Raw genomic sequence first — 16365 nt, 5'->3', positions numbered from 1 at the left:
ATTTATACAAATTAAAGAAACGTTTAGGTTTTGCAAATTTTTCGTTAGCTGCTGCTTAATTACCCGAGACAATTAAATTTTAAATTGAGTTCACTCACACACACTAAATTGTCCCACAAACAACATTAAATAATATTGAGATTATGGAGACCCTATGTAATGAAAACAAAGACAAGAAAAAACGTTAACTTCGGCTGCATCGAAGCTAATATACCCTTCACAGGTGCATATCTTATAGTAACTATGTGTAAAGTTTGTATGGCAGCTATATGCTATAGTAAGCCGATCTGAACAATTTCTTCGGAGGTTATATTATTACCTTAAGGAGTAATCCATGCCAAATTTCGTGAAGATACCACGTCAAATGCGAAAGTTTTCCATACAAGCCCTTGATTCCCATCGTTCGGTTTGTATGGCAGCCGATCTGAACAATTTCTTCCGATATTACATTATTTCTATGAACAATATGAGAAAGTTTCCCATGCAAGCATTTGATTCCGATCATGCAGTTTGTATAGCAGCTATATACTATAGTTAGCCGATCTGAACAATTTCTTCGGAGATTACATTGTTGCCTTAGAAAATAATCTATACCAAATTTCGTAAATATATCTTGTCAAATGCAAAAGTTTTCCATACAAGAACTTGATACCGATGGTTCAGTTTGTATGACAGTTATATGCTATAGTAAACCCATCCGTATTCTTCGTATATTACATCATTATCTTAAAAAAGACCCTGTGCCAACTTTTGTGAAGATACATTGTCAAATGAGAAAGTTTTCCATACAAGAACTTGATTCCGATCGTTCAGTTTGCATGGCAGCTTCTTGAAGAGAAAATGAAGTTTGCGAATTTTCAAAACGATATCTTAACAAGTAAGGAAGGGCTAAGTTCGGGTGTCACCGAACATTTTATACTCTCGCATGGTAAAGTGATAATCGAGATTTCATTATCCGTCATTTAAATATTTTTCAAATACCGTATTTTTGTAAAGTTTTATTCCGCTATCATCATTGGTTCCTAATGTTTATACTCGTATTATACAGAGAAGGCATCAGATGGAATTCAAAATAGCTTTATATTGGAAGAAGGCGTGGTTGTGAACCGATTTCACCCATATTTCGTACATGTCATCAGAGTGTTAAGAAAATATTACACACCGAATTTCATTGAAATCGGTCTAGTAGTTCCTGAGATATGGTTTTTGGTCCATAAGTGGGCGGCGCCACGCCCATTTTCAATTTTTAAAAAAAGCCTGGGTGCAGCTTCCTTCTGCCACTTCTTCCGTAAAATTTAGTGTTTCTGACGTTTTTTATTAGTCGGTTAACGCACTTTTAGTGATTTTCAACATAACCTTTGTATGGGAGGTGGGCGTGGTTATTATCCGATTTCTTCCATTTTTGAACTGTATATGTAAATGCCTGAAGTAAACGACTCTATAGAGTTTGGTTGACATAGCTATAGTAGTTTCTGAGATATGTGCAAAAAACTTAGTAGGGGGCGGGGCCACGCCCACTTTTCCAAAAAAATTACGCCCAAATATGCCCCTCCCTAATGCGATCCTTTGTGCCAAATTTCACTTTAATATCTTTATTTATGGCTTAGTTATGACACTTTATAGGTTTTCGGTTTCCGCCATTTTGTGGGCGTGGCAGTAGGCCGATTTTGCCCATCTTCGAACTTAACCTTCTTATAGAGCCAAGGAATACGTGTACCAAGTTTCATCATGATATCTCAATTTTTACTCAAGTTACAGCTTGCACGGACGGACGGACAGACGGACGGACAGACGGACGGACAGACGGACGGACAGACGGACGGACGGACAGACAGACATCCGGATTTCGACTCTACTCGTCGCCCTGATCACTTTGGTATACATAACCGTATATCTGACTCTTTTAGTTTTAGGACTTACAAACAACCGTTATGTGAACAAAACTATAATACTCTCCTTAGCAACATTGTTGCGAGAGTATAAAAACTGAGGAACTAGTTCGTATACATATATACAGGCAGACGGACATGACTAAATCGACTTAGCTCAACATACTGATCATTTATATATACACTTTATAGGATTTCCGCCGCATTTGTTTTTGAGTTATTCTTCAAAATCATTGACGCAGTAAGTGGGAAAATAATTAAAGTATTAGAAATATTCCAATAAGGGAGGGCGGCTCTGATTATGGGATAAAGCGGGTCTATCAGCGTTTAATTACTGAATCGCCTTAATTGACTAAAAATAAAGGCAACGTTGATATGTAAATGAACTACAATGAACATTATACAAGTTTTGTAGTTATTCTTGTTAAAAAGGTTCACGCATATATGTACATATGTTTACCATATACAAAAATGAGCAAGTATTTTGTATATTTCATCTGTTGGGTTATTCTTTTTCTTTACCTTTATCGTTGTTGAAATTATAGTCACATAAATGGAGGTTATGTTTAAAATAGAATACCTAAGGTTTGAACGGAATTTTCGAAATGATTGAAAATGGGGCACATATATTAAGGTTTTCACGTCTTTTCACTAGTTTTGAGGTTACGTTCACAATAAATGAGATGGGTGCAAAATGGAATGCATTTTAGAACAAATAAGGAAGGGCTAAGTTCGGGTGGAACCGAGCATTTTATACTCTTGCAACTTGCAAGAATCAAAGCTACGAAAATACTTTAAGGTGTAAAACCAATCATATAGAGTATAGTCAGCCGGTTGTTCTAAAATACTGATATTAGTTATATAGGGACTAGGCAAAGCTTTCGAACAAATTAATATATTTTAGGCACAAAGGTAAACTGTTATGAATAAAATACGCTCTCTTATTTTCATTGGGATAACTCACATTTTGGTACAAAGTCACGCCGAAGTTCGAAAATTTTTATATAAAGTATATGGGAGTTACGGGAAGCATTGGTCCGATTCAACCCATTTTTGACATACAGACATACTGTCATAAAAGGCCGACATTTTCGATCAAAAGTCAACTATAAGCATTTAGTCCACACATTCATTGCCTAGGGGCTTGAGCAGTTTTTTTTGGATTTAAACAATTTTTGGTCATAAGGTGGCACACATTAAAGAAATTATTTTTGCAAAGTTTTATCCTGTTTTATTAATTGCTTCTTGAATTGTGTACTGGAAACTGAACCAATGAAGTGATTAGTTAGATATAGACATAGTTATTATATTATTATTATATGCGATCTCATCCTACGATTTCATCCATTTTCACAATGTCGGTAGAAGTTCTTATAAAATGTGTACTCACCAAATTTGCTTATTGTAATTCTAGTCGTTTAAGAGACATGTACACTAAACTTGTTAGAGGGCGGGGCCACGCCCACTTTTTTAAAAAGCCCATCTACGAACTTTTTTTTGTACTAAGGCAACCACGTACCAAGTGTCATCGAGATATCTAAAATTTTACTTAAGTTACAGCTTGCACGGAAGGACGGACGGACAGACAGGCAGGCAGTCAACCGGATTTCAACTTTTCTCGTCATCCTGATCATTTATAATGGGTTGTCAAACAAGTCTTGCGGCATTTTTATTGATTTTTTTTTTTATTGAAATTGAAATGAATTTTTGATGGCTCATGCCCAGCTCTTGACCGATGCTACGGCTGCTACTATGCCAGTCTCTTTCGACCTATTCAGCGATTTTATCGCAATTTTCGACGACAGGCCTTCCGGTGCGTGGCGCATCTTCGACCACCTCTACACCAGAACGAAAACGTTGAAACCATCGTTGTGCGGTGAAAGTGGAAACTGTATCGAGTCCATAAACTGCACAAATTTTATTGGCGGCTTGAGATGCATTTTTGCCTTTATCGTAGTAGTACTGTAAAATATGCCGTATTTTCTCTTTATTTTGCTCCATGTTTGCGACGCTATAACTCACGAACGACTTAAGAGAAACGACAATCAATCAAACACGTGTTAGCGCGTGAAATGAGCTTTCCAAAAAGGTATAGCATGACCCGATGCGACGAATAAAACTAGAACTACGCGCTTTCAGCGCCAACTAGCGAAAATACCGCAAGACTTTTTTGACAACCTATTATATACATAACCCTATATCTATCTCGATTAGTTTTAGTTGATACGCACAACCGTTAGGTGAACAAAACCATAATACTCTGTAGCAACTGGTTGCAAGAATATAAAAAGTTCATATTAATTGCGTGTGTTCTTTTCTAGTGTAGAGGTTATGTCCTCTATAAGTGCAAAATGCAAAACAAAAAATGTTAACCTATTAGAAAGCACTTTTTCCATTAATTAACTCAACTTACCATTCTGTAAACGCAAATCAAAATCAATCGAAAAATATAATAACTACCAAAAATTATATTGGTTCTTGTAATAAGTATACGTGTTTGTGTGTTTTATTTCAGAGTAAAAGTTGTAATAAATACATACAGCATATCATCAATTGGGGCAAATCATAATTAGGATTAAGTAGAATACTAAACTAAAAATAAATAAAATTTTTAATTTCAATAGATGGTTTTGTGTTTGCAGATCTTTGTTGCTGACTGTAGTGACTAACACATAAGTTGTTGCCAATAATAATTTAATTCGTAATAGTTTTGAGTCGTTCCATTTTTTTTGTGTAAGACAATATTATTAAGAAGTGTACAATATAATACAATTATATATTTGCTTATTAAGTTTCGCAATTAATTACAAATATAAAGTTTTTTTTTTTACTTTAATTTTTTTCTCATACTCTAGTTTGATTTGTGTAATATTTCGGAGAATTATTGCTTGTTTTTGAATATTTACAAATATATGTGTTCAATATCTTTGCTAGCTGCATAATTTTTTTTTCATTTAATTAATATTTTATATATATATTTTTTTTATCTGTGTTTTTTTAAATAATTATTTTTATATGATTGCTTGCATTTATGTTTTATAGTATTCTCAATATAATTTGATTTTTTATATAGTTTTTAACTTATCTGTACATATAGATGTATATATAATTATCAATAATCATATGTAAAATTTATTTTTTAATATTTACAAATAATTAATTTTAAACTTAATATTTAGATCACTGAAAATCAATTGTCGCAATTCATACATTTTTCTGTCTTTTTCACGCGCCAATAAATATACGCAAGTGTGTGTGCATGCGTTTATGCACGAATTATATAATTTACGCCACAGTTGCGCGCTATAAATGAGAAATATTTTATTTATTTAACATTTTTTATTTTTTTAATTACTTTATCGTCTCCTACCGTAGCTTAGTAGCATATTATGCGATAATTATTTTCTTATGGCAATTAATTTGATTTATTTTTTTTTAATTTTTTACCGTTTTCTATTTTTTTCGGATTCATCAACATTTTTTTAGTATATACACACACTACCATACTTGTATGCATATTTTGGTGTTTGTGCTTTTCAATTAACCGCTTTGACTAAAATCACAATTATATTTATTTACAAATAAAAACCAATTAAATTATAATTATTTAATACATGTTGCAAGAAAAAAGTTTACAATTTATGTATGCTAGTCGTTATATTACAAAAAAATGCTTTTGCCTGAATACACGTATTTTTCCGAGTTTGCAAGTAAATTTACAGCGTTATCATACATAACTGCACATACATATACATATGTATATACATTATTTTATAGTATGTATGCATAAATATGCTAACCAGTCTCTATTGGAGACGCATTGCCTTGCCAATCATTGGGTTAACTAATTATGTTGACAAGTCGATTTAATTGAGCTTTAAAGCTAATTTACATATACATAAAAATATCCGATAAATTTACAATCAAAAAGGAAATAGCTAATAAACTAAAGCTGCTTGTGGAAAACCTACAAGTTAACGGTTTTTAATACGAAAACCAAATCACGAAAATTGCTGCCTACTTTGTATGATTGAAGAAATCACTAGTGAATACAATAATGCGATATCGATGATGGCAACGATCAATAACGCGCTATGAACAATGGCTTTAGTCTTTTGTGTACAGTGTGGATTCGTAAATACATATGGGAACTCATGGAAATGTTATTATAAAAGTTATTATTATACCAACACTGACTAATAGATCCTTAAATAGTGTATCTAGTATTCGGTTATAAGATGTACCAATCAAAATATTCCTGCATAAATGATTATTTGACTCGTGAGAACGGCAAAAGTAATAAGAAGGATTAGAGCACTCAATAGTTCTTATAAAATATGAAAATGAGAAGAAATATTACGCTCAGAGAACAGAAAAGAACTAGTGGAAAGACCTGCCTGGCAAAAAAACGCTTAATTGTAAGAAATAAGCAACCTTTAGAACCATTTTTGTCGATATATTTATCTGCCCTAACCTTAGAATTAGTTTACAGAGGCGTTAAAGTGCTAAAAGGTTATGCTCGTTGATATTAAACTGGGTCTAGTAGACCATATGCAGCACTTGACCGAGTTTTATTGGAATATTATATTCGTATGTACATATGTGCGTACCACTTTATATTGATTTTTTATCTCTGGCTTTAGTAGCTAAGTTAAAGTTATTCAGAAATCCCAGATGTTGTATGGAAAAGGACTTGAAAATTGTGAAAGGCTCCCCTTTTATCGTCAAGATTTTAAAAGATTGTACAACCTTAACTTATTAGCAGGAAAAGACGAAACGAAAGTATAACTAATTGGCAACTGATCAAAAAGTATGTAAGTACTTATCTAGATTTAGCACCATAATAAATATGTAATTTTGGATTCTGCTCTTATAAGGAACGTACATAAACTGGACTAAATGGGAAACCTAAATTCAAAAATTTTTAGTACGGATCAATATGTGCCTGATTTCGTACAGATTTCCAGGAGGCCTTCCTTTAAAAAAAATACGCTTTAAGGTAACTGAATATTGGATCTTTCAGCAATACCTTCTCCTAGAACATTGTTAAGATCAATTTTTCACACAGTCCTGATTTGAACCAGTTGCACTAAAATTGCGATCAGCCGAAATATATGTACTTGGGATATTTTTTTGAGCTCTGAGACTTTCGATGAGTTAGGTCCTCATATTGGCATAATCATTAACTCATATTTTTTTAGAACTCCTCTCGAACTTTATTTGGTTTCTAGGTTTTTATTTTTGTAACGCTTCTTCTACTACAATACTATCGATTTATGGCATCTATAAAGTAATGTATAAAATATAGTAATTTGCGTAGCTTCAATATAAAATTTTGTGGACTTTGGAATTTATTTGTTCTACGGCAGTGTTTGTTTCTTCAGAACTGTTTTCCGCAGCATATTTCTGTCAACTTCGCGAAAGTTATGTTAAAAATATATGATTGATCCTTATAGTGACTATTTTTTTGCAACTCCAGGTCTTTTCAAACTATGTTCTATTTCTTGTAGATCTTTGCTCTATTATGTCCCTTACATTTTCTATTACTTTCCCTTCTTGTTCTTAGCCCTAAGCAGGTTCTATTTAATCATCTTACGGCCTCACAAATGTACACATCTCGAAGCTATTTCGATTTGCCGTTGTTGGATGTTCATAGGCGCATTCGTATTTCTCATAGTAGGCGCTGCGGCTTGTGCCGCACCAACCGCCCTTAAGCGTATATCAGTGATAACGTCTTAAACTACCATTATTGTTGTTGCCACCGACGCCAATGGCAACGCCACCACTAAAATGATTGCCTCCGCCGCCTATCGTAGCATAACCATTACTACAATTGTTGTTATTGTAAGCTGGGATACGCTGCATGCCCGTATTATTGCTGTTAAGCGGCATCAGCTGTCCGTTGCGTAATGGCAACGCTGGAGGCGTCGGAGTTGGCGTAACGGCATTCAATGCATGATCCAAGGGCAGCGAGTAATGAGAGTTATTGTGTATGTAATTACACTCGCTCTCACGCGGTGAACGGTCGCCACTCAGCGTATTAGGATGTTTGTTGCTACCAATACTGCCGTAGGGACCGTGATTGTGATTGAAATGGTCCTGCGTGAGGCGTAAATAACGATCGGCTGTGGTTGTGCGTTGTCCATTCTGATTGGCAAGATGCTGGCTGTAGGGTGGCTCGTGTGAGAGCGAACTTTCAGCGCGTTCGTTAATTTTCGGCTCACGACGTGCGCTGCCGTAGCGTGGTAACGAAGACAGAGTATGTGCGTGTGGTGGTGGTGGCGGCGGCTTACCGTTAGGCATTTTATTAAAGGTATTGCTATTGCTGGTAGTGTTGTTGTTTGTCATCATGTGTATCTGACTGAGTTGTACAAAGGGCGACTGCAGTTCGGCGGGCAGTGTGCCGTTAGCATGCACACCATTCGGTACTTGCAATTGTTGTAGGGTATTTGTGGCAGTCGCTGTTGTTGTTGTTGCATTATTTGTATTCACCGTCGCTGTCGAGGTACCCCAACCTCGATGTGGAGGTGGGGGTGGTGCTTCTAGCTATAGTTCGGTAACTGGTATTGGCCGGGAGCCCATATACGGCTGCGTCTGTTGCATATTATAGCCGACGCTGTTGGTGAACTGCATTGTTGGTTGTATGCTGAGGCTGCAAGGGTGTTGCTGCCGCGTCATGTACTCTTCATCTGAGCAAGTCTTCTGGTATTCGCGCTCCTTACGTCCCAATGCCGAGTTGCCCCAACCGCCTTTCAGTGTTTCACGTATGCGTCGCCGACAGCCATAAATCAGCAACGACAAACCGGTTATGATGGCTGTTGTAACAACAACCACCACTATGATCATGGCCTGTTGCTTTGTGTCACTATGTGAGCAGCCTAGCATGGCCGGCGATAGTTGCGCTAGTGGCTCTTTACGCATGGGTTCCGGGTAAACGCACATCACGTCGATGAGCCTGTCGGTGGTAGAGTTCTTCGATACGAGCAAATTACGCAGCCACAATACTTGACAATCGCAGACGATCGGATTGTCGGAGAGATCGAGTGTTTGTAGATCGGTCCATGGTACGAGTCCCTCAGCAATCGTGTGCAAGTCATTTTCTTTGAGTATGACGTGACGCAGGTGTGGCAGTCCTCCCAAAGCGTTCTCTTGCACTTCCTGCAACATCTTGTTGGATGATAGATTCAAATGTTCCAGATTGGTGTTGGCGCTAAAAGCGCCATTTTGCACGCTACGCAACCGCTGGGCGCCTGTAATTTCCAGTTTACGTAACTGTGTCAGTCCACCGAAGGCGCCGCTGCCAATCACCTCAAAATCATTCTGTCCCAACAAAAGTTCCTCTAGTCTCTCCAAGTGGCTCAGCGCATTTGTCGGTACAACGTGTAGGCGATTGTCAGCCAGATCTAAGTACCGCAAGCCCTCCAGACCTTTCAATGCCTCGGCGGAGATGTTATGCAGACCAGCACCCCGTAAGTCCAAGCGTGTTAACCCTTTGAGATCTATAAAAGCTTTCGCTTGTATAGACGTAAATGAGTTGGTGCCCAAATAAAGCTCAGCTAAATTAGGCATTGCTTGGAATATGCTAGGCGCCGGTACTGTTGTCAATGTATTATCATCGAGATAGAGTGTACGTAGATTCACCAAACCATCAAATGCGTGCGGATCGATACGATTAATACGATTTTGTCCCAAATTTAATTCCGCCAGTTTGGACATTTTCGCAAAGGTTCCCTGTTCGAGCTCGGCCAGGAGATTCCCACGCAAATTCAGCACCGTTAATGCGGCCAAGCCCACAAATGTCATATTGCTGATCTGACCGATTTTATTGTGATTCAAATGCAGCTCTTGCAGCTTGCGTTGAAATTGGAATGTGCGCATCGGCAGTGTGACCAAGTCATTGTAGGAGAGGTCCAGGAACAAAAGCTCCGCATAGAATTGCAGCGATGAGTCTATGGTCTTGATTTTATTGCTTTGTATCACCAAGCGTTGTATGAAGGGATTCAGTGTTATTGGCAGCACATCGAGTGCGCCTTCACCGCACTTCACCACCAAAGTGTCATCGTCACACTGACAGCTGCTGGGGCAATTCGCCAACGCATTTGTGGGCGGCACTAATGTCGAGAGTGCGCACAGGCAACTCAGGAGTGTGTACATATGCACTCGCTGTTGGTAAGGAGCTGTTGCAGCACTAAACCGGTTTTGTGATTTTCTCACCGACATTTTCGAATTCGTTCTTTGAGATTTACTTAGTTTGTATCGGTTATTAGTTAACATACGTTCTATTGTTGTGCGTTATTGTTGGCTTACGTCAAGCGCTTCGACTCGTATTTCGTTTATTACGAAACTTCATTCGAAGAGTTGGCCCGGTTTACAACTACAATGAGAAGAAGAATAGCAGTGGTTAGTGGAATACTTTTTTTGTCATGTTTTATATATATATTTTTATTTTCTAACGTGTATAAGATCTTACTTTTAGAAATAGTTTATATATAAAGTTTTATATAATCGGACCAATACTTCTTTTAGCCCCCATATACTTAATGTTATATACAAATTTTCGAACTTCCGGGTGACGTTGTACCGCATATATCAGCCAATATGTGAGTTATCTCAATATAAATAAGAGAGCGTGTTTTACTCATAACAGTGTAGCTTTGAGCCTAAACTAGATAAATTTGGGCGAAAACTAGTCTAAAATTAACTAAGCCCCCTATGTAACTAATATAGCGATTTTCGAATGTCCGGCTGACTTTACTCTTTATGATTGGTTTTACACCTTAAAGCATTTTCGTAGCTTTGATTCTTGCAAGTTGCAAGAGCAGAAAATTTTCAGTTGCACCCGAACTTAGCTCTTCCTTACTTTTTTGTTATTAAAATGAAGTGGCAACTTTACATAATATCTCCGTATATACATATATAACTTAAGACATAGTTTTTAAATTACAAAAAATTATTAAGAGAAGAAACCTTTCTCGTGATATTGGTAACCTTAAAACCACTAAAACTTTGTAATGTCGTCCCTATAAATTTTTTTCTAAATAATTTTTTCGTTTTGTAAACATTATCAAAGTTTAGTGGCAAGTCCATAGAAGTATGTTACAAATTTTGATTAATTGTTTTGTGACGTATGACTTAAAAACTGCGTTAACCTTCTTTCTCAATTGAAATGTTGTATGAAGTTTTTTTTCAAAATTATTAATCATTGGTCTACACATTTGTTTTCTAAATTTAGTGGCAACTCCATAAAATATCTGATGAATTTTGTTTGATTAATTGACTTTGTATCCGTATTGTATTTTTAAAGTTGTAAAAACTTAAAATTGGAATAAGTCCAAAACTAATTTCCACTAATTGAAACAACCATGTCGGTTAAGTAATTGAAGTTTCTGGCAGTTTCTTCTGTTTTGCTTCCGTTCGGCGCCTACACGCTTCCCACGTTAAAAGCGTACCTTATGTCAAACAGTTTCTTAAAGAAGAATGTCAAGAAATTCAGAAAAAGGTCAAAGGTCATAATAAAATTTTACAAAACGCCTTTAGTGGCTACCATACACACGACCCTTAAGCCTTGAGCAAATATTAATCTTTTATGCGTAAGCATGTGCGTAAATGGATGTTTTAAACTGATGGCATCCTTCCGCATTGAATGCCTGCCGTCGCGTAGGTGGCTTGTGTGGCAACGTACGCCTCGCCTTAAGGCGTTTCTATATACATATGTAGATATACGTCGGTGTATGTAGATGCTATGCTGTCCCAGCTCAATCATTTTTGCATGCTTTTATGCGAATATCTTTCAACTTTTCTTTTTATTATGTAAATGCGGGAGAAACACCCAGGAGCGTTGTTCGCCAGCATAATGGAGAGATATGCACAAAAAGAGTCTGAGAGAGAGTTTTCTTAACAAAAGAAAAGGCATATTCACTTTTCTGCTTATATGTTTGTAGGTGTATGCGATCAGTCTCTGCGGTCTGACCACAAAAAATAAAACCGTCATTATCATACTTTTGCCATAACCAACTTGTTGGACGTGCATGCTTCGAGCATTTGGCAGCCATTTGTAGGTTAAAATTTCGCCGCATAAAGAGTGGTATAAAGGATACGAACACACACTAACACAAATATATTTACACGCACGCACATACGCCTATCGAGTAAATTTATGGGACCGTTTACCGGAAGGAAGAAATTTTCCTCATATCAGTTTACATTTTAAAATGACGACAACCTTTCCTCCTTTCTTTCAGCTACCCAATTCACTCTCTTTCTGCTGGTTTTCCTTTAGGTTGCCAAGCAGTCAGTCAACTGCCTATCTTCTCAGCGCTTACTTACTACTTCTTCATGTCAGTTCGCCGCCTTCGTGCATTCGTGCATTCGTTCATGCGTTCAATTCCATTGTTTATGCTCTCTTTCCCTATTTCTCCTCTGCCGAGCCAATTGCCGTGATAGCAGCAAACAGTTTTTATGGCACTCCATAACCAACAAGCCGAATGATGTGTGGCTTTTTACTGCGGCATTTTGTGACGCATATCAAAGGGTGTGTTAAAAGCAGAAACATGCATACATACGTATATATGTAAATGTAGCCGTAGATATGAGCAATTGCGGTGTTTTGCTTGAAAATTACTTTGCAAAATAACTTTACAACCGCTTTTACCACTTTTACTCACACTTACACCGTTTTGGGGGCTTCTCGGATGGGCGTCTGTCACAACAAGTGAACGATAAAAACAAAAAAAGTAAACAAATAATGACAGCTAGATAACAGAGAAAAGTTTTGTGTTAAGAGATGAGTGGCGGCAAATATAATTTTACCCGACCTCAAGGCCTTAAATTGTTTATATGAACGATGGTATATATAGTGTATTCATACATGATATGACATAATTTCTTCATCAAAATGAGGTAGACGGTGATTAGAATGTTGTGGATTTCACAAAAGAGTGAAGATATCGTTAAGTATGGGTTGACTTAGCGTGAATAATACATTTTTCCATGAGATACAAGAATTTATCACACAATCCCAAAGTCTTTTAATCTTTTTTTTTTAACGAGAGTATTATAGTTTTGTTCACATAACGGTTGTTTGTAAGTCCTAAAACTAAAAGAGTCAGATATAAGTTATATATACACAGTGATATAATGAAATCCGGATGTCTGTCTGTCCGTCCGTCTGTCCGTCCGTCTGTCCGTCCGTTCGTCCGTCTGTCCGTCCGTCCGTGCAAAATGAAAAAATCATTTATTGCAATTGAATCTTTAAGCGATGCAATACATATTTTGATATTATACTTTTCAAATAATCTTAACACCCAAAAATTAGTATTATTTATCTGTAAAGATTTTGTAAACTATTAAAAGAAGTGCGCCTTAAACCTAGTTTTAACCAAATAGTTATGTGAAAAACTCGATTAAAATGTTCTAAAGTATATCCAAGTCGTCACTTTGATACCAAAGCTTTGCTTTAATTGTTTTTAGAAAATTTTCGAAAAAGTAAGTCATACTAAGCTTTTTTATACACTTTTAAGCAGTAAAGAATTTACTATGGTGGCAACTCTACTCAGAAACTATCTTCAACAGTTTACTAGTTTAAGTCTCCTTATTTTTACATTTTTCTGTGAGTCTTTATCAACGATTTTTTTAAACTTAAAAATTATTTCAAAAATATCTTGACGGACAGTTCATTATCAACTGCAATGATAAAATGTGATCTTCCAATTGTTTTTTTTTTTAAACAGATCACGATATATAAGTCGTGTCAATGAAAACATGTTATTTTTGTTCAGTATTGGCATTTCATTACGGAAAGACTTACGTCTACATTTTCAACTATTCAATTTACTTCAAAAATAATCTTAACGTTTCCTTCGTTCAATTTATTAACATTATTTATCTGTAAAGATTTTGAGAAACAGTAGACCACGTCCATTAAACTAGTTTGAAATAATACAAATAGTTAGCTGAGAGTGTGAAAACGATTAAACCGTGGAAAGTATATCGTCACTTTGATACCAATGAGCCTTTGCAAAGTTCAAATGTTTTTATGCCAAATTTTGTTCAGCGATATGGTGGCAACTTATTTCAGAAACATTTCATTATGTAAGTCTCCAAAATTTTTACATTTGGAATCAACGATTTTACTTAAAACAGCTCGTGCCATTTCATTCATTTCAAAAAAAATGAGTGTACTCTTAGTAGCCTTTTTTGGAATTATTGGTCCGTGTATTTCTTGAAAAATGATATTTTTGTTCAGAACGTAATTTCGTAAATGGCTGAACACCATTAGCGCGCCTTCGTTCAATTTATGGTAACATAACCGGCGAGCTTAATATTCGCAACGCCATCACCCATTCTGAGACCCACATTAATTATTGGATAATATTTGACCGAGTAGACCACAGATGATTTCACTTTTTGGGCCGTTCGATCTCTTCGAGATCGTATGATATCAGACCGTTAGGCTGTTTCCTGTGAGGATATGTAAAGTCTGAAGTCTATGCGTACAATACTCTTTGATTCAGGCCTTGGAGCAAAACATCACGCGTGTCATTTGCCAGTTACCAGTCAAAATGCTCGAACAAGTCACCAAAAATTGATCAAGCATTTAACTCAACGGATGGACCATCTGAGACTCAACTTAACTCCATGCACATTTTAATCTACTTTAAAATCTTTTTTAAATCTTCCTTATGTATTCTTAACTCAATGCACATTTTAATCTACTTTAAAATCTTTTTTAAATCTTCCTTATGTATTTCTGTAAGTTTTTAACTTTTAAGTTGAAACCAAGTTGAATTGCAAACCCACCTTAATGTGTATTTAGATATTGTCGCTTTGAAAATTTTTAGTGATTCGTACCACACCTGATAGCATATTAAAAGCTTTTCAGTGAGATATAGTTTAAACTTAGAATAATCTTGTGAGAGAATCGTTAGGATACCAATGTTTTTTGATTGAAAAAACGTCTAAAAATTTGTGGAAGAAACTTATGGCATGATGATAGATTGTCTATACATTTAGCATAGTTTTAAGGTTTATAGTTATGTTATTTCTTTTGTATGTACGTAGATTTATATGTAAATATAATTTTTAAAAATTTGAACTTTTTCGATATTGAACGAGCTTTCTTAAAAACCCCTTGGTTACAATTTAACATTTGTAGTAATTTTTTCAGAACTTTTCCATTCATTTCTATTATTCGCAAACATACAATTTTCAGCAAATTTTGTAAATTCCATTTCACTTTCGGCGCTGCCCCGCACTACTACACTTTGTCTTAATATTCAAGAAACCGCCCACTTTTTATGTACACAAAGCCTTGCATTGTTGTTGCTGATGGTGTTGTCACAACACTTTGCTCGGCTAGCCCCGTCTACGTTCGTTTGCACTTTTAGCCCTCCTCCGCAGGCAACATTTTATTTGCGAACGCCTCAGATGCATGTCTTCTTGTTGTAAATGCTTGCCTCTGCGTGTATTTGGCTGTGTGTGGAGGAAGTGTGTAAAAAAGAAATTGCTGTACAAAAGGCAAATATGAAAGCAACTTTTCCAGACAATATTCCGACCTCTGTTTGTTTACTCTATGTGTATATGTTTGTGCGTTGTTCTGATGTTATTTATTATGTAAAATTTGTATGAATAAAGATGTGTCTTGATAACAAACAACAACAAATTTAAATTGCTAAAAAGCTGCTGTGGGAGCAAATTCTCAAACAAAATGCTATACACGGGTTAAAGCGACGGAAGGGAATTTGCCGAGCTTGTAATTGTATGAATGTATGTGTTTATGTATGCAAGTGTGTGTGAGTATGGCATAAAAATGGCAAAGAGGCAATAAGTAAAGGAAAACGCTTGCTGAAAGAGCTATTGCCTGGCGTAGCATGTTGACGATGAGGCGACACAAAAGCAAATATAGACGGAGTACAAGCAAATGCCGTTACAAACGTGTTAGCGGCAAGTGAATACAGTGATTCGTCGCTTTGTTGGCACATGTATATACTTAAACAAAATATTGTTAAGAAAATGGCAGCGTGAATACACCCTAGCAGGCGCATGATAAGCATTTTTTATATACAGACATTGCAAATCAAGTTAGTATGCCACTTAGTGGAGTCAACATAACGTAGGGCATGATCAATGAATGACATAGTCAGTTATGCATTCAAAAAACTGTGTATGTGACCTTTGATAAAATTTTAGATATTGAAACACAAACATGTTTTAGCTCAAAATTGTGTTTCTACTGATATATGAAAATAGATAAAAATATATACACCTATATATATCAGGTATTAGCAGTACACGAAATGAAACCAATCACCACAAAAAATTTGAACAAATTAGTAATATTATGGTTACCTTTCCAGTATATGCATACTAATAGCCCTAAAAAGTATGGAAAGATATATATGATTCACCTCACCCTAGTAATAACAAAAAACTAAAGTGAAAATTTCAGTCCAATTCGTAAATAATGAAAAATACACGC

At 36.0% G+C, this 16365-nt stretch overlaps 2 protein-coding genes across 16 annotated transcripts in view; both read right to left on the bottom strand.

The window, feature by feature from the left end:
• Positions 1-4355: 4355 nt before the first annotated feature.
• LOC126763223 (AP-1 complex subunit gamma-like) lies at positions 4356-8240 on the bottom strand. The gene has a single exon (XM_050480532.1). The coding sequence runs from the start codon at positions 8238-8240 to the stop codon at positions 7611-7613; it is 630 nt and encodes a 209-aa protein (XP_050336489.1). The 3' UTR covers positions 4356-7610.
• A 195-nt stretch (positions 8241-8435) lies between these two features.
• LOC126763169 (insulin-like growth factor-binding protein complex acid labile subunit) overlaps positions 8436-16365 on the bottom strand; it is a 182786-nt gene continuing 174856 nt past the window's right edge. For all 15 annotated transcript variants that reach the window (XM_050480440.1, XM_050480439.1, XM_050480447.1 and 12 more), the window contains one exon: positions 8436-10263. In XM_050480440.1, the coding sequence (XP_050336397.1) occupies positions 8436-10163 (1728 nt within the window). In that variant the 5' untranslated portion in view covers positions 10164-10263. The remainder of the gene's footprint in view (positions 10264-16365) is intronic.

Source organism: Bactrocera neohumeralis, chromosome 6 (assembly GCF_024586455.1).
Source record: "Bactrocera neohumeralis isolate Rockhampton chromosome 6, APGP_CSIRO_Bneo_wtdbg2-racon-allhic-juicebox.fasta_v2, whole genome shotgun sequence".
Classification (NCBI taxonomy): Eukaryota; Metazoa; Arthropoda; class Insecta; order Diptera; family Tephritidae; genus Bactrocera; species Bactrocera neohumeralis.
The sequence above is the reverse complement of the archived record's forward strand: the minus strand, read 5'-3'. Positions and strand labels throughout refer to the sequence as shown.